We start from the raw sequence: 26,844 nt of genomic DNA on the forward strand, positions 1-26,844 counted from the left end.
CATTCTGAAACTGTAGAGACTCGCATGGATTTTACACGTTCTCTAGAAAATACATTTTGATGAATTTATCCGCCACCAAAAAGAATGGAAAAAAATCCACAACAGAGTTCAAACTAGAAAAGCAGTCAGCTTTCTATCCTCATTCATGATTCAGGTGTCCAGTGGGGACCCAAAAGGGGGAAATAAGAGATGGTGAGTAAGCATTGAATGCAGGGAATGGACACATGAGTCGTGAAAGATGATTTAAGATTTTGACTTCTTTTTTTTTATTTATTAAAGATTTCTGTCTCTTCCCCACCACCGCCTCCCCTTTCCCTCCCCCTCCCCCAATTAAGTCCCCCTCCCTCGTCAGCCCAAAGAGCAATCAGGCTTCCCTGCCCTGTGGGAAGTCCAAGGACCACCTACCTCCATCCAGGTCTAGTAAGGTCTAGTAAGGTGAGCATCCAAACTGCCTAGGCTCCCACAAAGCCAATACGTGCAGTAGGATCAAAAACCCATTGCCATTGTTCTTGAGGTCTCAGTAGTCCTCATTGTCCGCTATGGTGTGTTCCTTTAGCAAGCATCATTCACAGTGCCTTTGGCACGTGGGCACAGAATACATTTTGGTAAATTCAATATTAGAGAATAATGGAAGAGGCGTCACAAAGGAGAAGACTCAAGGTGTGAGGCTGTGAGAAGGAAGGAAGATGTAGGTCTCCTTAGGGGGAGACTTTATGTCACGAGATATATTTCAATATTGTATGTGATATAGCAGACACTCATGTATATTAATGAATTTTTTGGAAAGGGTGGAAATAGTTGAGAAATGCATCCAAAGGCTTCGACATCAGAGTGACTGACCCTCTCTGAGGGAGGTAAAATTTTGTCACATCTGTGATTTAATGGACTGGACATACTAAGTCATTGATACTCGTATGGGTTTCAACTGAAGAAGCTTTATTCGTTTGGAATGCAATCCATATTAGATGTCAGACAGGCTGATGGACATTTTTATAGGCCTGCTCCCATTGGATGCTTTTATTATTGGATGACAGTATTGCATCTACTGCCAGAAGTTGTAACCTTTTAACTTCAGCAATGTGACAAACATTTCAATGTACATGCATGCACTTTTTGACCTATTTCATACTTATCACATAGTAGCAACTTGTGGCATATAGAAAAGGTCATTCATAGTAAGTCTCCATGGGCTTCTTTTAAGGTAAATTATGGCCAGGACTGTGATCCCACTGGTTTCTAATAAGCATGAATAATCTTCTAAATCACAATGAGGTCCCTGGCATACCTTGCTACTGTAGGTTATTTCCCAGACTCAGCCTTGCTTTCTTTTTAAATATTGTACACATGTTGGGGTATTTCCTGAGATTGCAGCGATGACTTGCTTGTAAATATGTCTTGTTTCCAACTGTTTTTTTATAGGCACTAAAATTCAAAATATTAGTGAAAAATAAGAAAATAGGAACCTTACAGGAAACCCGTGAGAGGAAAGGGGCTGAGAAACAGGGCCAGGTGATAGAGTATGAGGAAGATGTCTATGATGATGACAATGAAGAGCCACTAAAAGAAGGAGAAACACGAGACATCTTTTTGTCAACGGTCCAGCAGAAAAAGGAGAGAGATCCTTTAAAGCTGACCAGAGGAACATTTGCCAAAAGGAGGGTGAGAACATGTTTCTTGAGAATTTTACCAACTATCAAAGCTTTCTAAAGTTCTTGGTGAGGAGTTGAAATAATTTTATTTAAGAGAGTCAGTTTCCTCTTAATGAAAGCTTGAGTCCAATTTAAAATCTTGCTTGAAAGAAGTTGCCAGTGGATAAGAACATGCAAAATTTATCTCTCTTTCCGGAGTAGCTTTTCCTAAAAAACTCACTGGAGTAGACATTTATATACACTCATATGTAATAGGCTCTGTACAAGAATAGAAAGGATGCAGAGGGAAATAACACAATTTCCCTCCCATGTAGCAGATGCAGCAATAGAATCAATGCGAATGCTGCACAGTGTTATATGTATTTGTATTATTATGTTAAAATGCGTGCATTGTGTTCTGTGCTACTCTTCAGCTGGGCTAGTGGAGATGAGAACTGATCCTTCCCTTGCATGAATGGTTTGTGGAAAAGAATCTTTTTTTTGAAGATTTTATTGAGCTCTACATTTTTCCCTGCTCCCCTCCCTGCCTCTCCCCTCCCCTCCCCTTCAACCCTCTTCCAAGGTCCCCATGCTCCCAATTTACTCAGGAGATCTTGTCTTTTTCTACTACCCATGTAGATTATATCTATGTAAGTCTCTCTTAGTGTCCTCATTGTTGTCTAAGTTCTCTGGGATTGTGATTTGTGGGCTGGTTTTCTTTGCTTTATGTTTAAAAACCACTTATGAGTGAGTACATGTGATAATTGTCTTTCTGGGTCTGGGTTACCTCACTCAAAATGATGTTTTCGAGCTCCATCCATTTGCCTGCAAAATTCAAGATGTCATTTTTTTTTCTGCTGTGTAGTACTCCATTGTGTAAATGTACCACATTTTCATTATCCATTCTTTGGTGGAGGGGCATTTAGGTTGTTTCCAGGTTCTGGCTATGACAGACAATGCTGCTATGAATATAGTTGAGCACATGTCCTTGTGGCACGATTGAGCATCCTTTGGATATATACCCAAAAGTGCTATTACCAGGTCTTGAGGAAGATTGTTTTCTAATTTTCTGAGTAATAGCTACATGACATCCAAAGGGCTTGTACCAGCTTGCATTCCCACCAGCAATACAGGAGTGTTCCCTCTACCCCACAACCTCAGTGGAAAGGAATCTTAACTGTGGGATAGCTTGATGTAGTGTTTCACACCAGGCAGCTGGAACTTCTTGGTGTCTCTTTGGGCCTACTTTCTCTATGTTTGGATAATTATTGCAAAAAAAAAAATCAGCTTTGTATTATTTACGGGATCTTACACAGTGTACGCCTATCTTGGAGAGAAGCCTTTGTTTTGAATGACTGCCACCATATGCCCATTTGTAACAATTTTTGAAGCTAAGGTGGTCAGCTCCGACTGGAGAGACCTCCTGGGATTATTTGTATTTAGGAATCTGTCCATTTCATTTAGGTTTTTCCTTTGTATATAAGGTTTCACAGTATTCCTACTAATCCTTTGTACCTCCCTAGAATCTGTTGTAGCACTCTTTTTTTTTGTCTTTAACTTTAGTCCTTCTGAAATTCTTTCTTTATTGAATAGTTTGGTTAGAGGTTTATTTGTTGAAATAAGAAGCGGCGGGGCTGCGTCCCCAACACCCCAGCTGCTTGGCTAGCTCACGCCCGAAATAACAACACACAAACTGTATTCATTTAAAGAACTGCTTGGCCCATGAACTCTAGCCCTTACAGGCTAATTCTCGCACCTGGACTAGCCCATTTCTAATAATGTGTGTAAGCACCCCAAGGTGCGCTTACCGGGAAGATTCTAGCCTACATCCATCTTCATCACGTGTGCCTCAGAGAGCAGAGCTATCGCGTCTACCCGGGAGAGCTGAGCATGGCGTCTGTGATCCGGAGAGCAGAGTCTCTCCGGGAGCAGAGCAGAGTCTGACCTCACTTCCTCTTCCGCCCAGCATCCTATTCTGTTTTCTCCTCCCATCTATGCTTTAACCTATGAGGGCCAAGCAGTTTCTTTATTGCTCAGCCAATGAAATCAACAGATTGATATGACACTCCCACATCATTTATTGATCTTGTTTATTTTTTTTTCAAAGAGCCAACTTTTTGTTTGATGGGATCTATGTATTGATTTTTAGTTTCTACTTTTCAGATTCTTTCTTATCTTTTTAAATTAACTGAGTTGTCATTTTTTTCAGTTGCAGGTCTTTTATAAACATTTTTACTTTTAATCTTTTTAAGTTTTTACTTTTTTGTAATATCATCTGCAAACACAATGTGTTTAGATTATATCCACTCTGTGTCTCCCTTGTACCTTCTGTCATTGTCTCTACATACACTTCTTTCTCTCAGTGAATTCTTCTTCCTCTTCCTCCCCTTCCCCCCTTCCCCTTCCTCTCCCTCTTCCTTCTTTCCTTCCTTCCCTCTCCTCCTCTTAGTCCAATTTATATTGCCTGCATGTTCATCTTGTATGTTCACCTGTATGCTCGTGGTGTAGGGCAACCTATTATAGCCACACTACTGGAGAAGATTGACTTTGTTTCCTCAGTGACCCTCAACTGCTAATAGTTCCCCAGGCACCCATTCCCACTCCTTGGTAGAGGTCTGGCTGGCTTGAGCTTGTGTGGGTCTTGTGCAGGCCACTACATCTGCTGTAAGTTCATCAGTGTGATGGCTATGCTGTGTCTAGAAAACACTATTTCTCAGCAATGTTCCCTGACCTCTGGCTTCTATAGTCTTTCTGCTTCCCATCTGCAGTGTCCCCTGAGCCTTGCAGGAGTATGATATAGACATCTTCATTATTCCTTGTCACATTATTATCTTTGATCTGGGTATCATTATGCTAAGAGACACCAGCCAGACACAGGCAAACACTGCACAGTCTTTCTGATATGGGAATTAATATATAAATTTATGCATATACATACATGCATATATATGACACAAAAGTAGGAAGAGGATGACTGGAGGGTTTGAAGAAATATAAAGGACTGAGATGGAACTAAGAGAAAACAGTGGGACCCACGTGACATAAAAATTGAGTAGGGGATGAGCAGGAGGCTGCCGGAGGGATCACAGGGGAGGGCAGCACAGCAGATAGACAAACGAGAGGAGTGTATGATGATGCATACTTGTGAGGATGTCATGAAGAAATGTATCATTTATGTACTAACTTAAATATTAATGTGTAGCATGAGCAGGAGTCAGGGAGGTTGATCACAAACCTGAGAAGAGGCTGAGGGGACTGCAGTGGAAGAGCAAATATCTACTAAAGAGAAAAACTATCCTAAAATGTCAGAATGAACTGGAAATGTATTTATGACTACCGTTGTTAAATTTATAAAATTTATGAGACTAAGCTGAAATCTTTGGGGGTTGAGAAAATAGTAAAAATTTTTATTCTCAAGTCTTAAAACATTAACTAATTAAAATAAGTTCAGTCTAGTTCAGATGTTTATTAAATATGGTGGGCATAAAAATGATTACATTGGCTTAGTCCAAAGAATTCTGGAGGAGATAAGCTTAAGAAAAAAAAAAACCTGAAATCATCTCTTTAAAAGCATACTTTTATTATTAGAAAAGTAAAATTACAAATGTAGTGTAAAAATGTGAAATCACTGCATTTTATTTTCAGATCAGGAAGCTAAAAATAGCTCAGGCCTTATCTGATCTTGTCATTTATACTAAAGCTGAGAAGTTCCGAAGCTTACAATATTCAAGACGTTATCAGCAATTTAATGAGAATAATTCTATTGGGGAGTCTCAAGCTCGAAAACTTTTAAAATTGAGAGGTAAATGCTTAAAACTTCAAAGGACAGAGTATTTAAGTCAGTTCTATTTACTGCTGAAGGGTTAACATGGGTTGGGCATATTTATGAATATATATACTTATTTAATTTAAATTCACTTAATATAATTTCGAAAGGGTTTGTATTTTTGAATTTCATTAAGTCTTATATCATAAAACTTTTTTATTAACTGTCTTAATTTTTTTAGACAAGGTAGAGCTATGTAGTCCTGGAACACACTGTGTTGGCCAAAATGGCCTTGAACTAACTCATAGAGACCTACCTGCCTCTGCCTACCGAGCGCTGAGACTAAAGGTGTGCCAACATCATGCTTAAATTGCCTTCTTTAAAATTCCGGCATTTTGATTGAGTGTAGGTGTGGACCCTTGTGTGGGCAGATTTGAGATGGGCAGGTGGTACTACAGAGTGCTGAATGACAGGGGCCACTGCAAAACACTCAGGTTTTTGTGGGAGAAAGTGTAAGCAGAAGCAGGCTGCAATCCGAGAGTCGCACAAGCCACTGTGTGCTCTGGTGCATTGCACAGCAGCCGGAGAGTCAGACAGATAAAAGGGTAAGATAGAGTACTATTGAGTGGGACAGGATGACAAAATAGAGCAGAATGGAAGACTGTAGGCAGCAAGAAGGAGTGCTTTATGAAACCACTAGGGAGGGAGAGAGAGAGAGAGAGAGAGAGAGAGAGAGAGAGAGAGAGAGAGAGAGAAGAGGAGAGAAGAGAGAGAGGAGAGCGATGTGTGTACGCGAATACATGTACTTGTGATCAAGCAGAATCCAGTTGAAGATACCAGGGTTCTATTCTGTCACTCTCTGCCTTGTTCCCTCAAGACAGGCTCTCTCACTGAACCTGGAGTTAGGCTGGTAGTCAGCAAGTCTCACCCTCTGGGTTCTTTCCCATCCTGCCACAGTGCTGAGGCTATAGGTGTTCATGCAGCCATGCTGGGTTTTTATTTGGGTGATGGGGATGTAAATTCAGGACTGCATGTTTGCTTACTGGGAACTCTTATCTGCTGGGTCACCTTCCCAACTTGGGTTGCACAGATTTCTTACTGCACAGTCTGGTCAAGAGTGTTTGAATGGCCCACTTTACTAGCTGACGTCTGACACCTCAATGTGTTGTGTAGTTTTTAATTTTTTTAAAAATAGGAGGTCTAGGCACAGTGGGAGTAGTCACAATTCTCTCACTTCTAGTAGATTAAACACACACAAGCAATTTTGAAAAGGGATTGGTGCAGGTGAGCCTAGATATAGTGCATAGTGCCATAAAGAGAGTAGAATATTCTTCTTGTACCAAAAGTCAGTAATTAAATAATTAATGATAACAGCAAAGGTTTAACTACACAGATACCTAGACTTACTGTACATACCATTATAAACATCACAAAAATAAAATCTAGGAATGTTATCAAAATAGAATGATTCTCATATTATTCCAGTTAAGTTAAAAAAAGACAACCAGTAAGAGGGAATACATGATATAAATTCATTTGAAAAATTAGCATATAGATTGAAATAAATAGAAAGAAACCCACCACCCAGATATGGTAATTCTTAATTGAGTAGTGAGATTGTATGAAGTTTAATTTCCTCTTTTTATTTGATTTCCATATGTTTCTAGGAAGAGCATGAAGTGCATTTGTAACAAATTACGTGCAATTTCTAGTGGCAAATTTCAGAAGTAACACACAGATATCATGTTACAAGGCCTTCATAGCTTATTTTTTCTCATTGCCATGACCAAATGCCTGCCAAACAGCAACTTCAGGAAGGAAGCCGAGGTGACTCATAGTTTGAGGAGACACAGTCCATCCTAGCCCAGGAAGCAAGAGGGCTATAGCTCCATGGTGGAGGGAGTACAAGGCAGCTGCTTGTCCACATCTCTTTAGATAAAAAAAAAAAAAAAAAGCAAGAGAGAAGGATGCTTGTGATGAACTGGATTTCCTCACTCCCCTCCCCCTTTTTTAAACAAATACCTAACCATATTTTGATACCACACATAATAAGGGTGTTTTTCTCAGTTAATCAATACCTTCACAGACATACATGTAGATGTGCCTTGTTGATGTGTGGATGTTTCTTAACCCAACCAGGTTGACACTTGGAATTTATCATCACCATTAATGCAACACTCTGTAGATGGCCAGCCCTAGGTTCCAAGTGTGCTTGTTGTGCTTGTGGATAGACTTCCTTTAGAGCACAGAAGGGATCATGATTTCAAAACAGTATTTGGCTTTTAAATTAAAAATGCTTCTAAAACAACAGCATTTAGGTCAAGGAGGAAAGGGTTCTTTCCCACTAACAAATAGGCTATACATGGCAATAATTTCTCTCAGTGTTGATTGTCATATTGTCAGAAATGGTTGTGGCAATGAGATCTGTTCAGTGAAAGACGAAAAATCTTTGAGAAAATTGACATCTGTGTTCAACTAAACTAACGAACATCAGTCAAATGGTGAAGGATACAAATTAGTTTTTAATCCCAAGTCTCTTATAGACAAGCAAAAATATACAGAGTATGTACAGATTGCATATCCATGCATAAATATGTACATGTTACAAGCAAGTATAGTTCAACAAAAAACATATTAGAGATGAAAATGTTGGGAAGTCCATGAGATTGCCAATGGAAGGTTGAAAACAGAGTTGGATGCACTTGAGGAAAAGATGCTGGACCAGAGGACTGGGAGCTAAGCCAGATAATTTGAGGGCCCCTCTAAACTCTTTAATTATGTGAAAAGATCACTAAATTAATGGAACTAGAAATACATAGTTTTATAAGACTTACATTTGAGTCCATCTTAATGTAAAAATTGAAAATGTAAAAAAAATCAAACTGATAAATATGCTACTTAAAATACATTTTATTTTGGAATTGTGTGTATTTTTGTACTAATGTGGAATTAATTTGGATGTGTGAGAGCAAAATAGTTCCTCAAGTATATAATCAATGTATGTAAGTTGTTCCATGAAATATTTACAAATTTTATTAATTATTTTGTAAGCATAAATGCATAGAATTCTTTTATCTTGTAATTGATAAATGGTTTTATCCAGGTCATACAAAGAATTATTTCATATATATGAGTAATATAAAAATAGATTTTTTATTACACATGCTCCACAAAATTTTATTACTTTTCTTTCTTTTTTTTTAGCCAGTGAATTCATTTTCCATACCAGGTCATTCATCACCAGAGTTTACCCCAAAATGATCAGAGCAGACTCTTCTAATTTTAACCCTCAAGAGTTTTGGAATGTAGGCTGTCAGATGGGTATGTTATGTAGGATAATGGGTTACCTGCAAATGTAAGTGGAAATAAATTCATTGGGTGAGTTAATGGCAATTTCTGAAAAAGTTCTGACCCTGGAAGTGGGATATTGATAAATCACTGGTTTCTAGAGCTAAAGTTTTTCCCCAGTGACTGGAGAGGGTTGGAAGATTAAGTCACAAGGACTTGATATTGGAACGTGTGTGCTTGGAGGAACAGGGTGACCAGATGGACAAAAGGGGAATCAAAGATCAAGTTCCTTGCTGGAGTTGGGCTCAAGCCTTCTTTTTAATCAAGTGTCCTCCATTATTTTGACTTCTCATGAACTTTGACACTCTCAGTATCAGAGGATGAGTAAGGTCACAGGACTGGTCATTTCTCTGTGCCAGATTCTCCTTGCTCCTACCTGAAGAGCAGGGATGGAACCAGCCCCAGCCACTCAATGTCATTGCTTGTCATTGCTCATTCTTCATTTCCTGGACTGTGGAGAGGCTTGTGTGTACGTCTGAGAATATGGGCAGTGGAGTCAGATGGAATAAGGAAGGCTTGAGGGAGGACTGTATACCAGGACCACTAATCAATCACTGTGTATACCAGTTTCTCACCATCTTAGGGAACATAGCCAGCTCTTGGACCTGGATATTTGTATTATAGTTGGTGCTTTCTTTTCCTTAGCAGTAGATACCAGTACTGATGATTAAATATAATGCCCTACACAGGTTAAGGAAACATGCTACCCCTAAGATAGAGTCTCAGCCCTATTTTTTTAATTTTTGTATTTATTGAATATTATTTGACACATGTATTGCTTTTTGGTAATCCATACTGAATGCCACTTTCCTTGCATTATTCAAGATAATAGATGGATATCATGAGGCATGCCTGTAATCTCAGTAATCTCAGTAGGGAAAGGGGAGACAAGAGCTTTGGGAGTTCAAAGTCTTCCTCTTTTGGGAGCAAAGCCTGAGGTCAGTCTGTGCTCTATGATTTCCTGTCCCCAAACCTAACTCAACAACCAACAACTATATAATAATTTAATTTGCAAACTAAATGTTACAATTCACAGACACACATTGACATAGGCAAGTGTTAGGATTTCCATTGCTGTGAAGAGACACCATGGCCTCTGCAACTCTTTTTTTTTTTAATTTATTAAAGATTTCTGTCTCTTCCCCACCTCCGCCTCCCCTTTCCCTCCCCCTCCCCCAATCAAGTCCCCCTCCCTTGTCAGCCCACTGCAACTCTTATAAAAGAAAACATTTAATTGAGACTGGCCTACAGTTCAGAGATTTAGTCCCTTATCATAGTGGCATGAAGCATGACAGCATGCAGGCAGACATGGTTTTGGAGAGGTAGCTGAGAGTTATACATCTGAATCTTCAGACAGTAGAAAGAGAGAGAGAAAGAGATACTGGGCCTGGCTTGAATATTTGAAGCCTTAAAGCCCACCCTAAGTGACACACTTCCTCCACCAAGGCCATACCTCCTAAATAGCAACACTCCCTATGGCCTATGGAGACCATCTTCATTTAATTTAATTTAATTTCATTTAATTTCATTTCATTTCATTCAAACAACCACATCAAGACAGCAAAAAAAGTTTAAAAATCATGAATTATTAGATGAATGATCCATAGTCTTAGAATAAATGAAGATATGCAGTTTGTGATGATTTGACACACCACTTGAACTGAATGTCTTTAACTACACTCTCTGTTTCCAAACAATGTCAACATACTTCTTTTTCACAGTGGCCTTGAATTTCCAAACCCCTGGACTGCCTATGGACTTGCAGAATGGGAAATTTTTGGATAACGGAGGCTCTGGGTATCTCTTGAAGCCAGACTTCCTAAGAGATACAACCTTGAGCTTTAACCCCAGTGAAGCAATAGGAGATGGCCACCCGGTTACCCTCACAATACGAGTAAGATTAATGACTTGTTCTTTTATTTGCTGGTTTTTAAGTAAACCAGATAGTGTATATTAATATTTCAATTCTACTGATCTGCTTTAATGCCTATTAAAGTCCTGTTAATCTTTTTAGACACAATTAATGGGTACCGTTTTAGCATCTTTTTCTGTGTCTGCAAAATTTCTTTCTGTGCATTTTCACATGAATGATTTTCTGCCAGGGCCTAGAAATATTGAGGCTAAAACCTTTTCCTCTGAGAGACCTGTTTATATTATTCCATTGTATTCTGCCATTTAGCACTGTGATGGAGAGGTTTGATTTCAGCCCACTGATGACTTTGTGGACTTGCCGCTTTTTGTCCCTTCATCTTAAAGATTTTCACCCGCAAATTCCAGGAGCGATTTCCTTCTCATTAATCTCTTACCTTTGTAATACAGTATTTTTCCCTACTAAGTCTCTGAACTCTGTTCAGTTGCAAATAAAGGAAGCTATGTACATATCTTTTCTGTATCTATCTTCCACATCTATTAATGTGTTACAAAAATGTTCTCATTTTTTCCCCTGTAGTTTGGGAGAACTTTTAACATTTACTTTTTACATTTGATGATTCAAAATATATGTTTCAGTTTTTAGATATTTATTTATTTAGTTGTTTGTGTGTATGTGCACGCGCGCGCACACACGCATGTGTGTGTGTGTGTGTGTAGAGTATGTACCTGTGGAGTCCAGAAGAGGGCATCAGATACCCCTGGAGCTGGAGGTACAGCTGACTTGGAGCCGCCCCTCATGGGTGCTAGAAATTGAACCCTGATTCTCAGCAGTGCCTACTCTGAACTGCTGAGCCTTCCTCTCAGAATCCTTTGTGTTTTTATTTTTATTTTAATATAGATGTGCATTTTTCTCCCGCACTTCTAGTCTCCAATTGATGGTTTCCTCATGTTACTTCTTCTTTATTTGTAGCTGCATTCTGTTCCTTCCAAGTTCTCCTGCCTCATTATTTCATCTTTTATTATTTTCTGTACAGTTTTGTTGAGAGCAAAAGCAGCTGTCTCCATTATCACCAACTTTTCTTCATTCTCTATGACCTAAATGCAATGTTTATTTGCTTTGTAAAATGTCACCGAACCTTTACAAAGGTCTGGTTGCATTTTTCTCCCACTTAATTACAAGCCACTCCTTAAGGCTGTACCTATAAAGTCTGAAACTGGAGGATTTGTTTGCTAATGGATTAGATGGGTATGACCTCTTTGGAGTGCCTCCTTCTGTTTACCTGGTTGCCCCTACAACCATAGGCATCATTTCAGATGCCCTTTTGGAATTTGGGTCAGCGATATTGCTGTTTCCAGCTATGTGTTCCATACTTGAACTCTACCAGCTGTTGAGTGGCCTCTTGGCTGTAGTGCCTGAAACCCTGGAGTCCCTAGAATATGCTTCACCTACAGTCTCTGTCTCATCTCTGCTCAGCACTATCACCACACTACAGGGTTTCAGAATATACTCTCACCTGCTTCAGGTCCTAGCCATTTAACTCAAGGGAAGAACAGGAGGTTTTGCTTCTACTTTCTAAAATAAATCTGAAAGGAGAAAAGATGGCCAGGAGGAAATGCTCTGGTGAGGGACACAGCTGGCTTTGCTCCTGCTGTTAGGATGCTGTGACACTATAATCTAGACAAAGTAGACACCTAGAAATCACCTACAATAGGTGCAGCAAATATTGATTAGCTAACACTTTTTCTGGCATCTGGAGAAGTACTATTAACCACTGGGCTTCTTTTACAAGGGGGTTGTCACGTTGGCTTCCCTTTTTTTGCATATTTTAAGTAGTTGATTCAGTGGGAAAAGGTGGATTTTTTTTTTTTTTTTTTTTTTTTTTTTTTTTTTTTTGTTTTTTTTTTGTTTTTTTTTTGTTTTTTTTGTTTTGTTTTGTGTTTTTGAGACAGAGTCTCTCTGTAGCTTTAGAACCTGTCCTGGAACTCGCTCTTGTAGACCAGGCTGGCCTTGAACTTACAGAGATCCACCTGCCTCTGCCTCCCAAATGCTGGGATTAAAGGCATGTGCCACCACTACCTGGCTTGGATTAGCCACTTTTAAGAACCCTTCATAACACACTCAAGTCTCTTTGAGCCCTGATTTCTTTATCTATCTGCCATAGGAATCTTTTGCTTTCACTGATGGATTCCTCTTCCTATACCTACTCCTAAATTATTTATATTGAATAAAGCTTTTATCCTTGGCTTGTTCCAAGCTAATGATTCTTCTCAAATTCTCCTACACAATCGTTCATGATTTTAACCACCAATAAGGCTCAAATCTTTAACCTGACCTCATGTTTTAGAACCTAAGTATGTTTTAAACAGTCTAACAAGCATCCACATGTATTAAATCAGTATACTGTCAAACTTGAAAAATTTAAAGCTGAACATCTCTTCCTAGTCAATCCACCTTTAAATATTTTATTGACATGTCAATGAGTATTCGTCTGACCAGCTCACCCAGAAACCAGGATGATGTTATACATCTCCTTCACTTCCTATATCATCCATCTTTAAATTATACCTAGCCCATTCCATGTGTTCATTATCCATTCTCTTGGTCTAGCTACCTTTGCTACTGTTCTGTTTCAGGAATTTATTATCTATCATTAGGTCTCTTCTTCTGACTTTTTAACATGTCCAATCAGTCCACTTGATGGTTAATTTTAACTGTCAGTTTGACCTAGTCTGTAATCACCAGGGAAGGCAGTCTCAGGGAGAGATTTGTTTAGGTTGGCCTGTGGGCATGTCTACAAGAGATTTTCTTTTAAAAAACATTTTATTCTTCTATGTGTATGGACATTTTGTCTGTGTTTATGTCTATGTACCCAGTGTGTGCTTGGTGCCCATGGAGGCTTGAAGAGGGTCTTGGATCCTTTAGAACTGGAGTGTTAACGTTGTAAGCAGCCACGCAAGTACTGGGAATAAAACTCTGTTTCTCTAGAAGAACAGCAAGTACTCTTAACCACTGACCCATCTCTCCAGCCCCAAGAGATTTTCTCATTGGTAAGACCCAGGCTGAAAGGGGTGGTACTGTCCCCTTGGTTTGGGTCCTGGGATGTATGCAAGAAGCAGGTAAGCTGTGCAGTAAGCTTACATGCTCTGATTCTCTTTGCTTTTGACTGTGGATGTGGTAAGCTGCTTCAAGTTCCCGCTTTGACTTGCACACAATGTAAGCTGAACAAGCATTTCTTCAAGGTTGTTTTTGTCATCATCGTACAGAAGCTGAACTAAAACAGCCTGTCTGTGTTTTCTGGCTACTCTTCTCTACATAGAAAACTTTAGGTTTTGCTACAATGACGATCTCATAAATACTTAACATTCATTTCTCCCTATCAGTTGCTGTCCTAGTCAAGGCGTGGCTTACTTCCCTGTACCCGTGTCTCACCACGTCTAGCCTTAACGTATTCTATGGCCACGATCAGGATTTCCTTCCTTGAGTTTCAGTCCTCTTCCTCCTTACCATTCACTTTCCTGATGAATTCTTCATGTCTCTTTCCATGTTGCCATCTCTCTGTCTGTCTCTGTCTCTCTCTGGACTCCCCCTCTCCTTTAAACAAGATTTTATTGTGCAATCATAGCTATCTTGGAACTTGCTATCTAGGCCAACAGGCTGTCTTGAACTCACAGAGATCTATCAGCTTCTGCCTTGAGTGCTGGGATTAAATTTAGATGGCATGACCCAACTGACTCATGACTTAAAAAAAAATCATTACATTTTGGAAGTCTTTTTTCCCTCGGTTGTCCTCCTCTTTTTTTCTTTCCTATTTTACAGTTTCCTTCTATTTTTGTCACAACCTACACAAGTACATATTATAGCAGTTAGCACACTGCATTATATTAATTTTCTTGTTCTTATTCCCCACTTTTCTGAAGATTCTTTAAGAATAGGAACTATGCTCTGTTCAAGCCTTGTTGACAGGATCTGCCATAAAACACATGTTTTGTATGTGGAAGCTAATCGAATGAGTGACGGCGTCTGTTGCATGCTGAGAATAGTACAGAGCATCTGTGCTGTCTTGCTGGAAATGGAGTTTCAAGGTAGTTTGTGCACTGTGATGCTCGTGAGTGTTCTGGGTGTGTATTCCGAGACTCTCGTGTTGAGGTGTTAAGCGGTTGGACTCAGATAGGTTAGTGAGTCTTCCTGGAAGCAGTCTCTACAGCCACACACCACAGTCATGGGAGTGAGTCTTCCTCTCGTGCACTCAGGGGCTTTGTAGTTCCTCACTTTGATCTCACAGGATATGGGAGCACAACTTGAAAACCCAAAGGCCTGGGTTTGCCATAAACTTCCTGAAGTCCTTGATAAAGATCATCAGCACGTCCAGTTTATTCTGTCTCCTGTGAAAGGAGAGTTTTGGTCTAGCCCAATTTTTTTTTTTTTTTTGGTGTAGAGAGTACTAACATGAAACAGCCCCATCTTGGTAAGGCCCTTTCCCAGAATAGCTGATCGTTAGCTGACAAGCCCTCAGATTTGGGAGCGGTGTAGGAGAGGTCTATAAACAATGTACTTCCTAAGCAGGCAGATGTCTAACTCTGCTGAAGGATTTCGGCCCCTTGAATACAGACTGCTCACGTTTTTTAGTCATCTTAGTGTATAATTGATGTCATAATGTTAAGTTTAAGACAACAGATGTTACACGTCAGTGGGTTTTCTTTTCCTTTCACCTCCCATTTGCTGTTCTGCCTCTCTCCTTTTCTTTTTCTTTATATGAATAATTAATATACAAACATATACTCATCCTTGGAGATTGAAACTGTCCTTCAGTTTTTATAACTGCATCTTTAGGCTCATAACATTTTTGTTTGAGAATTGAATATACATATATAATGTAATTCTCCCTATTTGGTTCCATGCCACATCTTTTAACTAGTTTTTTTTGGTGATATTTAGTTGTTTTTTGTTTGTTTGTCTGATTGTTTTTCAGCTTTTTGTAGATACTAACTCTCTGTCAGGCATATAGCTGATAATTTTTTCCCATTATGTTGACTGGCTCTTCAGTTTAATGATGATACCCTTTGCCTTTTGGTTTCATGAAGTCTCATTAATGAGTTGTTTGTCTTGACATCGGTCTTGTCAGGATCCTGTTTAGAAAGTTGTTTTTTTCTGCCTATAGGTTGAAGTACATCCTCAACTTTCTTCCCTGACATACCCAGGAGATCAGGTCTTACATCCGGGATAGAAAGTATACAAGATATTTTTTCAATTTTCTCACATTTTTGAGACTTAATTAGTCCTAATATATCAACAATTTTGGAGAAAGTTCCATGAACAGTTGAGAAGAAAGTGTATTCTAATGCTGGGCAGTGGTGGTACATGCCTTTAATCCCAGCACTCTGGAGGCAGAGGCAGGCGGAGCTCTGTGAGTTCAAGGCCAGCCTGGTTTACAAGAGCTAGTTCCAGGACAGGCTCCAAAGCCACAGAGAAACCCTGTCTTGAAAAAACCAAAATAAATAAATAAATAAAAATAAAAAAAAGAAAGTATATTCTTTAGTTTTGAGTACAACAATCTGTAGGTTTTTTTTTTTTTAATTCTTTACTCTTTTGGTTCTTTGCTCCCTCCTTCCCTCCCTCCCTCCCTTCCTTTATTTATTTTTTGAAAAGCAATCTTTTTTCATTTTACATACCAATCCTAGTTCCCACTCCTTCCCCTCCTCCCCTTCCCTCACCTAACCTCCCTGCCCCACTGCCCCCCCCCATCCACTCCTCAGAGAGGGTAAGGCACATTGCTTTGAAGAAGGTCTAAGGCCATTTCTACTATATCTAGTCTGAGCAAGGTATCCATTCAAAGAGAATAGGTTTCAAACAAGGCTGTACAAGAAGTAGGGATAAATCCTGGTGCCACTGCCAGTAGCCCTGCAGTCTGCCCAGCCATTAAATTGTTACCCACATTCAGAGGGACTAGTTTGGACCTATACTGTTTCCTTCTTTATCCATCTGGAGTTGGTGAGCTCCCATTAGCTCAGATAAACTGTTTCAGTGCGTGTACCCATCATGGTCTTGACCTCTTTGCTCATATTCTTATTTTTCCCACTCTTCAACTGAACTTTGGGAGCTCAGTCCAATTCTCTGATCCAGGTCTCCACTCTCTTTCCATCAGTTGCTGGATGAAGGTTCTATGGTGATATTTAAGATATTCATCAGTCTGACTACAGGGCAAGGCCAGTTCGGGTACCTTCTCTTCTATTGTTTAGGGTCTTAGCTGGGGTCATCCTTGTGAATTCTTGGAAAATTCCCTAGTGCTAGCTTTTTTGCTAGTCCCATAATGGCTCCCTCAATCCAAATATCTCTTTCCTTGCTCTCATCTCTGTCCTTCCTCCATCTTAATGATCCCATTCCCTCCAGTTCTCTTCCCCTTTCCCCTTCTCCCTTTATCTTTCCCTTCCATACTTCCTATTCCCCCACCCCATGCTCCCAATTTTGTCAGGTGATCTCATCTGTTCCTCTTTCCAGGTGGAACTATGTATATTTTCTTAGGGCTTACCTTGTTACTTAACTTCACTCTTATGAGTGAATACATATCATGCTCATCTTTCTGGGTCTGGGTTACCTCACGCAGGATTTTTTTTTCTAGTTCAATCCATTTGTATGCCAATTTCAAGATGTCATTTTTTTTTAACCACTGAGTAGTACTATAATGTGTAAATGTGCCACATTTTCTTTATCCATTCTTCAGTTGAGGGGCATCTAGGTTGCTTCCAGGTTCTGGCTATTACAAATAATGCTACTATGAACATAGTTGGACAAGTGTCCTTGTAGCATGATTGAGCATCTTTTGGATATATGCCCAAGAGTGGTATTGTTGGGTCCTCAGGTAGGTTGATTCACAACTTTCTGAGAAACTCCCATACTGATTTCCAAAGTGGTGTACAAGTTTGCATTCCCACCAGCAATGGAGGAGAGTTCCCCTTATTTCACATCCTCTCCAGCATAAGCTATCATTGGTGTTTTTGATCTTTGTGTAGGATGTATCTCAGAGTTGTTTTGATTTGCATTTGCCTGACAGCTAAGGATGTTTAACATTTCCTTAAGTGTCTTTCTTGCCAACTTTTCTTAAATTATTCCCTGTGTCTTTTGCCTCTGACTTTTTCTTTTTCTTACTTCTGTAATCTTACTTTCCCTCTTCCTCAACAGCTGGCCCCCCTTTTTTCTTGCTCTTTCATCTCTCTTACTCTTCTCAGATTTCTCCTGTTTATTCTCTCTGTTTGCCAGCCCTACCTATTATTTATCCTGCCTTTCTATCAACTGTTCAGCTCTTTATTAGACTAATCAGGTGTTTTAGACAGGCAAAGTAGCACAGCTTCACAGAATTAAACAAATGCTACATACCTGTGCATCATTAAACAAATTTCCCACAACATAAACAAATGCAACACACCTTAAAATATTATTCCACAACAGTAGATGTGTTAGGTCCATTTGATTTATATATGGAGTTTCTCTGTTTAGTTTTCACTAAGATAACTTGTCTAGTAGTTAGAGTTGGAATTAAATCTACTCATAATCAGTGTGTTGGGTTTATCTGTGTTTTTAAATATAGTAGCATGTCTTTGTTGAAGTTGGGTGCACCTGTGTTTTGTGTAGACATTCAGCTTTGTATTGTCCTCTTGGTGGGTGTTCCTTTAATGATCATGAAGGGACCTTCATTATACTCTCTGACTAATTTGTTTTGATTTTAAATTTACTGTCAGATATTAGAATAGTTATACCTACACCTGCTTATTTCCTAGTTCTGTTTGTTTGAAATAATACTTTCCCATCCTTTTATTGTAAGGAGTTGTCTTTTTTGATGATAAGGTAAATTTTTTGGAGACAGGAAAAAGATGGGTCCTGTTTTCTCTTGTGATTTCTTTTTTTCCCCCAAGACAAGGTTTCTCGGTAGCTTTGTATCCTGTCCTGGAACTAGGTCTTGTAGACCAGGTTGGCCTCAAACTCAAGAGATCCATCAGCCTCTGCCTCCTGACTTCTGGGATTAAAGGTGTGTGCCACCACCGCTTGGCCTAGGGTCCTGTTTTCTCATTCATTTTGCTAGAATGCATGTTTCTATTAGGGAATTGAGTACATTAGTATTAGGAGCTATACTACTGAAAGATCAATTCCTGTCATTTTGTAGATTTTGTAGGTTTTTTTTTTTTACTTTTGATGTAATTGAGAGATTGTTTTTTTTTTTTTGGCGTTGTGTAGGTCTCTTATACATGGATGGATCCTTTTCTCTAGGTTTGGGCAATCTTTGATTTTATTGATGGTATTCTTGGTGCCTTTTCTATGGTTTTCTTCATTTTGGTCTACAATTCAAAACTTATGTTTTTCATGACATCCTGTCCCCAAACTTCCATATATATTTTACATTCACTTTTACTGAGTAATGTATTTCCTCTACTTTGTCTTCTAGCTCTGATTCATTGTTTTCCAGCTGATCTATTTATTTTATTAGTGAGGTTTTCTACTTTTTTTTCTTATTGGGTTTTTCATTTCTAGAATTATCTTTTTCTATTCTATCTGTACTGAATTTAAATTTTATACAATTGGTTGACTTCAACATTTCATTCAACACTTTGCTTTTGTCTTCTTTGAGATGTTTGAACACTTTTAATTGTTCTTTTGAACTCTGTCTGGGGCCTTTCCCATGCTGTTTTCACTGGGATTCATTACTACAGGATCAGTCATTTTTTGATGAGACATGCTCTCTCTCTCTCTCTCTCTCTCTCTCTCTCTCTCTCTCTCTCTCTCTCTCTCTCATGTTTCTTTTACTTCTGTTCTGGGGCTTGTGAATCTTAAACAGTTTGTTAGTTGCATCTTTGTGGTTCTTTGCTTGTCAAATTTCCTCTTTCAGTGTAGACACATACAATGTTCAAGAGAAGATTAAGTTGTAAGAAGGTTGATTCAACTCTTTTATGGAACTTGTGGGCTCTATCTCTAGTTTTTTGAAAATGTGCTAGTGTCTCTGTAAAAAGATATTACCCAAGAGTCAGCACATGTCTAGCTGGCCCTCTCCTCTCCTGCTTCCTGGTGTGGTTCCTCAAGTCTAGCTGCTATACTTTGAGTGAGCTTTGGTGAACAGATGGCTGTGGAGAGGAGACCTTCAAAAGTTTGGTGTGTAGCCAGGAGATATATGGGAAGTGCATTTCTTTTAACAGTAGTTATAGCCAGAACTGGGGTTTTAGGTTTGAAAATTTATTTCTTACCTTAAATTGTCACATTTAAAATGTTCTATGTTCACCTTGTTCTTAAAACAAAAACACAATTTTGCTTCAATAATTAGCTGGGACAATAAAAAATACAAATACAAATAAAACCAGTAATTTTTCAAAGTATGGTTTTGATTCCTAGCTTTAACTTATATATGAGATAGTTGATCTTATCAATCTCCAGTTCCTTGTTAAGGTAATGTAGATAACAGCAGATAATATCAAATTTTATAAATGATTCAAATGTAAATTCTTTAGAAAATGCTATCATGAAGATAATGTGGTGCAATATTTTATATTTTAAAATAGTCATATTTCTTTGAAATATTTCAGTATATGTAGAATGAATTTAAACACAGTGCAAATTATCAAAAAATAGTAACACTGAACTAGCAAACATGATTATGTTTTAAAAATGAAAATGCATACAAATGAATTACAATCCTTGGACACTGCAGATTCCACTCTAGATGCCCTTGAAGGACATGCGATTCTTGGTTAATATCTAATGATACTTGACAGTAGAAGGCTTAAAATGTAAGATTACCATGATTTGCCAGCTTCAGTCTTTTTAGCAACTGGTTTAGAGCCTTCATTTTTGGGGCTATGTCACCAGATTAGGGTGAAATGGTGATGCAGTCTCCCACTCAGCTAAGTCCATCTGCTCATCTGTGTTTGAACAGCTCATCAGTGGGATCCAGTTGCCTATTAGCTTGTTCTCTAGCAAAACCGACACAGTAGTGATGATAGAGGTCTACGGCGTTCCAAATGACCACATGAAGCAGCAGACTCGTGCTGTTAAGAATAACGGTGAGCTCTTCCACTACTTAGAAAAAAATTTACCTTTTTTAGGAAAAAAATTTTTAGAAAAAAAATTGTGTAAAAAGAATTTAGTCAGAGAGAATGTTTGTTACACCTCTGGGTTTTGTGGGAATCTCTCTGAGGAAATTCAGTTTGGTACATCAGACTTGAACTCCTGAAGTATTGCAATTTTAGAATACCAGAAGCTGTCCATAGGAAAAAGGATAGAAATTTTTTCACAGTTGGGGGCAAGGGTACTTACAGAAGAAAGAACAACATGACTCTCAAACATGAAGAAGACTCAATTATGAGATACTAGGAAGAAGTCAAGAAACTCAAGGTAGATGAATATGGGATGCTTAATAAAGAACAGTGAACAACAAAGTAAGCAAGTTGTACTGAAATTGCACTTGGGCAGTTTTGAAAGCCAGGCTTGCTCTTAGGTAGTTCTCTACAGCAATGGATAAAATTAAGACATCTACAGAAGAATAAGGCACTGAGGTTAAAGGGCATTGTTTTTGTAGGTAACAGTGGGGGAAAAGTATGATAGAGAAATGAGAAATACAGTGTCAGGATAGGAACCCAGTGCTTAAAAGACATAGAAGTCAAGTTACAAGTTACAGGAAGGAATGGAGGGTTCATGTTTGAGTCACCCTGGAGGAATAAAGATCTAGAATGGTGGGCGGGAAAAACTTTAAGACTACTAGAAAAATGGTAGTGTAGTTATAGATGCAAATGTCTGGGAAAATGTCATATTTGGATAAGGCATAGCTAATTCATCAGTTTGGTCACACATGCAAAGTAGACTCACCAATCAAATTTCATATTTTGCATGGTCTATAAAAGTTACAATTTACTTTTGCATAGATGTGTTTATGATGCAGTCACAGAGATCAGATAAAGAGGATAGAAGGGAGGGACGTAGGACACAGGATGAAACGCTGTTATAGGAGGAACAGTGACTCGGAATATGGGTTTTCTGTAGAGGCTTCCAAGTGTCTGTAAAGAATTGACTCTAAATCTACCCCCGTACTCTATGGCAATAGTCCCACTCTTAGGCCAATGTCATTATTCCAGGATAAGATTATTAACTTACTGTTTCCAAAGGCAAAAAACGCACTCAGGGCTGCCACCTATAACAACGATGATAGATACCATTTTTTTTTTTTAAAAAAACTTCTTATGGATTGAAACCCATCAGGATTAACAAGTGAGAAAACTGCCTCAAAGATGTCACACCACTCCCTAGGGATTTATGTGAAAAATCGTAGAGCAGACATGCCAGCAGGGACTGGATCCTTATGCAGTATGACTGTAGTTAAGACATACTCTTCATAAAGAAATGGGGACATGAGGACATTAGACGTGAGGTTTTTCTGTACCCAGTTGTTATGAGAATAGCTCCACGTACAGTTAGATCAGGAAGGTGAGGTAAAGGTGACCACGTGACTGTACTATAGATGTCATAGGTATCACTTATCACTCTAACTATTCACGGATTTTTCAGTGGTCCTAAAAATAACAAAAATATTGACATGACTTGGAATGTTTGTCATTGTACCTGGACAGGTGTAATTTCTCTTTCAACCTTTGGACCTATAAGCACAGATTTTTATCTGTGTGTGATTATCTTGACTCTATGAACTCAGGTTCTAAGTTTTGAGTGAGTTGGGTCAAGTTGGAAAAAAAACACATGGATTTCTAGCTGTGGCGAGGTATTTGGTTGATTGGGAAGATTTATTTTAGTGGAGTCCCAAATTATTTATCAACCTGAGACTGTGAAATCATCGTTAGTGAAAAGTAAGGCAGAGAGCTCACCTCACAGCCTTCCTTGTCCAGCTTTCGTGGATTTCTTCATATCGCAGCCAGGTACAGGAAAAACCTCTCGTCCAACTTCCTCACATCCCCATTTCCTTATGAGCGGAGTGTCTTAGCTTCATTCACGCTGTGTAAGGATCCAGTCCCTGCTTGCATCTCTGCTCTGCTCTTTGTCATATGAAACACTAAACAGCGGTGTGACATTTTTGAGACTGTTCTCCCACCTACCAACCCCTGATGGGGTTTCAATCTATGTAAAGTTTTCAAATCACAGTATCATTGTTGTTAGAGGATTTTCTACCCTGTGACTATATTAAATATTTAAGTGCTCTGAAATACAGATTAGTATTGTTGTTAATTATTGCCCAAGTGTCAGAAAGAAAAATTGTGGAGACCTATTTTTTTTTTTTTGCTTTTTCCTTAAGCAAATATCTGTGATATTCTTGTACCCCTTTCTTTATATTTCAGCTTTTAGTCCACGGTGGAATGAAACATTTACATTTATTGTTCAAGTGCCAGAACTGGCACTGATACGTTTTGTTGTTGAAAATCAAGGCTTTATAACAGGAAATGAATTTCTGGGGCAGTACACTTTACCACTTCTTTGCATGAACAAAGGTAATGTTCTCAAATGTAAGATGATCATTTTTATCATTTATATGTACCTCTATCGAAGCCACACTTTGATCCTATCAAATGTCTCCATCTCTTCATCTACATCAGTGGGATGTGATGGGAGTTGTAAATGGACCTGTTTACCTTTTTTCTGCGGAACTGCAGAGACCTGTTCTTAGCTTTTGGGATGCTGCATGCTAGGATGCTAGGGGAAGCTGGTGTGTGTGCTTCTTCACCAGGATCATAATTCTTCCCTTTCAGTGAAAGGTAGTCATGGCGACAAGAAGATAAAGGACAGGGGGGGGAGAGGAGGGACACACCACTGGCTCACTTTTCTGCTTGAGCACAGCCCTGGGAGCCTGGGAGCCAGACCTTTTTGGATCATTTTTTGGGGGGCTGCCACTATGGTGCAGTAAGCTTCCCAGAGTGGTTTCCTTAGTGCTACCAATGGCTTTCTCTCAGCATGCTCATTTTTCAATCACCAGCCAAGGCATTCTGGGAAGCAGGCAGGGTCTTCTGGAAGCAGAAAGATGATGGTTAGCTTTTGAACATGATATCCTTGTAAGAGGAGACACATGAGGTGTGGGATCCTCACAGGGACACTCAGAATTCTGGAAGTTTGTTGAAATAGGAGCTGCCGGGCTGTGTCCCCAGCACCCGGCCGCCCGCATGGCTAGCTTATGCCCAGAAATAATTACACGGAAACTGTATTCTTTCAAACACTGCCTGGCCCGGCTAGTTACAGTTTCTTATTGGTTAGCTCTTACATATTGTTCTAACCCATTTCTAATATTCTGTGTAGCCCACGAGCTGGCTTACCAGGGAGGATCTTAACCTGCATCTGTCTGGAGCGGGAGAATCATGGCGACTCCTCAACTTAGCTTCTTTTTCCCAGCATTCTCTTCTGTCTACTCCGCCTACCTAATTTTCTGTCCTATGAGGGCCGAGGCAGTTTCTTTATTATTACAAGACCCACCTCCATCATTTCCCCTTTTTCTGTTTAAACAAAAAAGAAAGGCTTTAACTTTAGCATAGTAAAATTACATATAACAAAACAGTTATCAAGTAAGAATTACAGTTACAATATTTATATCTATTTTATCTCTTATCATAACTAAGGAAAACTATAACTATCTATTCATTCTTCAACTCCATCAAAGACTCCAGAAGGATATAATATTACCTATCAAACAAGAAATAAGAAAACTCTAGAAATGACAGAGACATCTCGCTGCCTGGACAGTCACCCAAAGTTCCTCTGTACCGTTGGGGCATCCATCTTCGGCCTACAGGCCCATGGTATCCAGAGACATTTCCATGAAGCAGGAAATTTTAAAGACAGTTCAGTCACTTTCTGCTGTGTTCTGCAGAATGTCTCGTAGACTCTTTCATGAATCAGGAACCCCGAAAGACCATCTCACCTTTAGGCAAGTTTAGCAGTCCTCTCTCTGCGGGTTCTCTGTGTCCAGTTTATGCAACAGTCCAGGCAAGAACAGTTTCTTGCCCAAATGGCTATCAAACTCCATAAGGATCCTCTTTGATGCCCATCTTCCTCTTGAAGTAGATTGGTGCTGCCAGGAGCAGACGTGTCTCATTGTCATGAAAAGTCCTAAGTTATTAAAATATTTTAAATGCCATATTCTGCAGTCTTTGAAAGATATGAAGAATGCCAATCTAATTGAAATATATCTCTATATATCTAGAAAATCTAACTAACATGACTACAAGCTTAAGTATTAGCGATGATTATCCATTAACAACCTATATTTCCGAATTATACATTACATTTTTAAATGAACTACACAATCACAATACCTTAATCAAGATCAAAAATACATATACATATAACAAAATTGACCTTAAAATCCATACCAATGCAAATTATTTATATCTATATCATATCCCCCTTTAAATGTAAAAGAACATTTATAAACAATATTTGGGAACATGGGCGTAGTTTCTTCTCTCCAAACTGCTTCCTGCTGAATAGGGGCGTCATTAATTAGGTCGTTTATGATATAACCTGTGTGCTAGTTTCATCTCAGTTGGCAATTGAGCGAAGCAATTTTTTGAGGGTGTTCACAGCAACCTTTCAGGAGGGCGTGGTCTATCATACCAAATCGGAATAGATGCAATCCACAGGGTCACATCCTCTGTGAAAACAAAAGAAGGACTTTTCCAAAGCATCATATCCTTAGACCCAACTTCTGAAATCATAATACCCTCATGAAATCCATTTTGGTTTAGCTTGGCAGCCCATATAATGAAATGTCTCTCTGTACTTAGCTCCTTCACAGTCAAAAATTTTAAAGAAAACACAATGTACATAATCCAGACTCTCTGTGAATTTTCCATTTTTACGTGGCTTATTTTTCTTTATTTCTCTTAATCTATAACTATCTGTACTTCTGTACTCTGTCTCTTTAAAGACTTTACCCTTTTTCTTTTTAAGACATTAACTTTATTCTTTATATTTTTTTCTTCTCTCTCCCAAGCCTACGTACATTCATCCTACAGTGTCAGAACAGAAACTAGGAAATGTTTCATTTTTATGGAAACGTAGCATTCTAGGTTGAAAAAAAAAAAAAAAACTAAAACTCTGCAGTCACAGTGTTAACTATGTAAAGACGCTTAGTGGACGACACAACCTTCCTCACCAGCAAGGTGGAGGCCATAACTCTTAGTTTGTTACTTCTAATTTGATGCAATTCCTCTTCCACAGGTTATCGTCGTGTTCCTCTACTTTCCAAAGCGGGTGAGAACCTTGAGCCTTCTTCACTGTTCGTTTACGTTTGGTACATCAGAGAGTGACTAAGTGTGCCTGACATGTTTATTACACATACAATAAACAGTCCAAAGGAATGTTGGTATTTTTTTCTTACTAGTAAACATAATATTAAAACGTTCATTAAGTCAGAAATACCCAGCTCATTCGCCATTCAGTGGGCAAAACAGAAAGGGGAAAAACAAAACGTCAGAGGGTGCACACGTGCCGTTCCCTGGCTGCCGATTTTTCCTGTGCTTCTGCTTCCAGGGCTGCACTTTCAGTCACTTATATCACTTTTAGTGAGTAGAATTTACAGCTCCTTAAAGTATGTGTGTTCATAGAAGACATGTTGGCAAATATTTAGTGGCATAGAAGACGTGAAATTGAAGAGTGTTTAAACTTCTCAACACCCACCACCACCAATGGCAGTGGGAAGGAATTAGATTGCCAGGCCCTTTGTACCCTCATATCCTAGAGAGTAATTAGCCCCGGAATTCTCAGTCTAGTTCTTGGATGCCGTGGGCTTGATTTGGTACCCTGTAATTATACAGACATTTTTATAAGTGTGTATGAAATTGATTTGCATTCCCACTATAGTCAAGACTCCAAATATATAAAAGAAATCTATTATGCGGACTTACATGCCTGGGTCTTGAATTAATTTGCAGTATTTTTGAATCTGTCCTTAATGTACTTTTGTACTTAATGTACTTAAAGTACTTAAAATGTACTTTTAAGACTGTCTCTTGGTCAGAGATGAGAGGCCTCATTTTTTTCACCAACAGGGAGATTTTACTTGGCTAGAAGTGGTGGGGAATATGGTTCCTTACTAACTACTCTTTTTAAAAAAAACCAAACCAAACAAACAGGCAAGCAAGAAAACAAACAAATGAAAAATTAATGATCAGTTCCACAATGCTGACACATTTAGTATGTCTAGCAAATTAGCACCCCAAGAGATATTTATTGTAACTGAATCCAACTCTAGATGTGCTATA

At 38.9% G+C, this 26,844-nt stretch overlaps 1 protein-coding gene across 1 annotated transcript in view; it reads left to right on the forward strand.

The window, feature by feature from the left end:
• Positions 1-26,370, forward strand: part of Plcz1 (phospholipase C zeta 1) — a 53,922-nt gene extending 27,552 nt beyond the window's left edge. Inside the window, exons 7-13 of the mRNA XM_050135200.1 lie at positions 1,420-1,659; positions 5,274-5,430; positions 8,599-8,715; positions 10,464-10,636; positions 20,529-20,655; positions 22,933-23,082; positions 25,802-26,370. Of these exons, the coding sequence (XP_049991157.1) occupies positions 1,420-1,659; positions 5,274-5,430; positions 8,599-8,715; positions 10,464-10,636; positions 20,529-20,655; positions 22,933-23,082; positions 25,802-25,890 (1,053 nt within the window). The 3' untranslated portion in view covers positions 25,891-26,370. The remainder of the gene's footprint in view (positions 1-1,419; positions 1,660-5,273; positions 5,431-8,598; positions 8,716-10,463; positions 10,637-20,528; positions 20,656-22,932; positions 23,083-25,801) is intronic.
• Positions 26,371-26,844: the final 474 nt, after the last annotated feature.

This window comes from Alexandromys fortis, unplaced genomic scaffold (genome assembly GCF_014885135.2).
Source record: "Alexandromys fortis isolate MF-2015 unplaced genomic scaffold, M_Fortis_MF-2015_v1.1 scaffold_21, whole genome shotgun sequence".
NCBI lineage: Eukaryota > Metazoa > Chordata > Mammalia > Rodentia > Cricetidae > Alexandromys > Alexandromys fortis.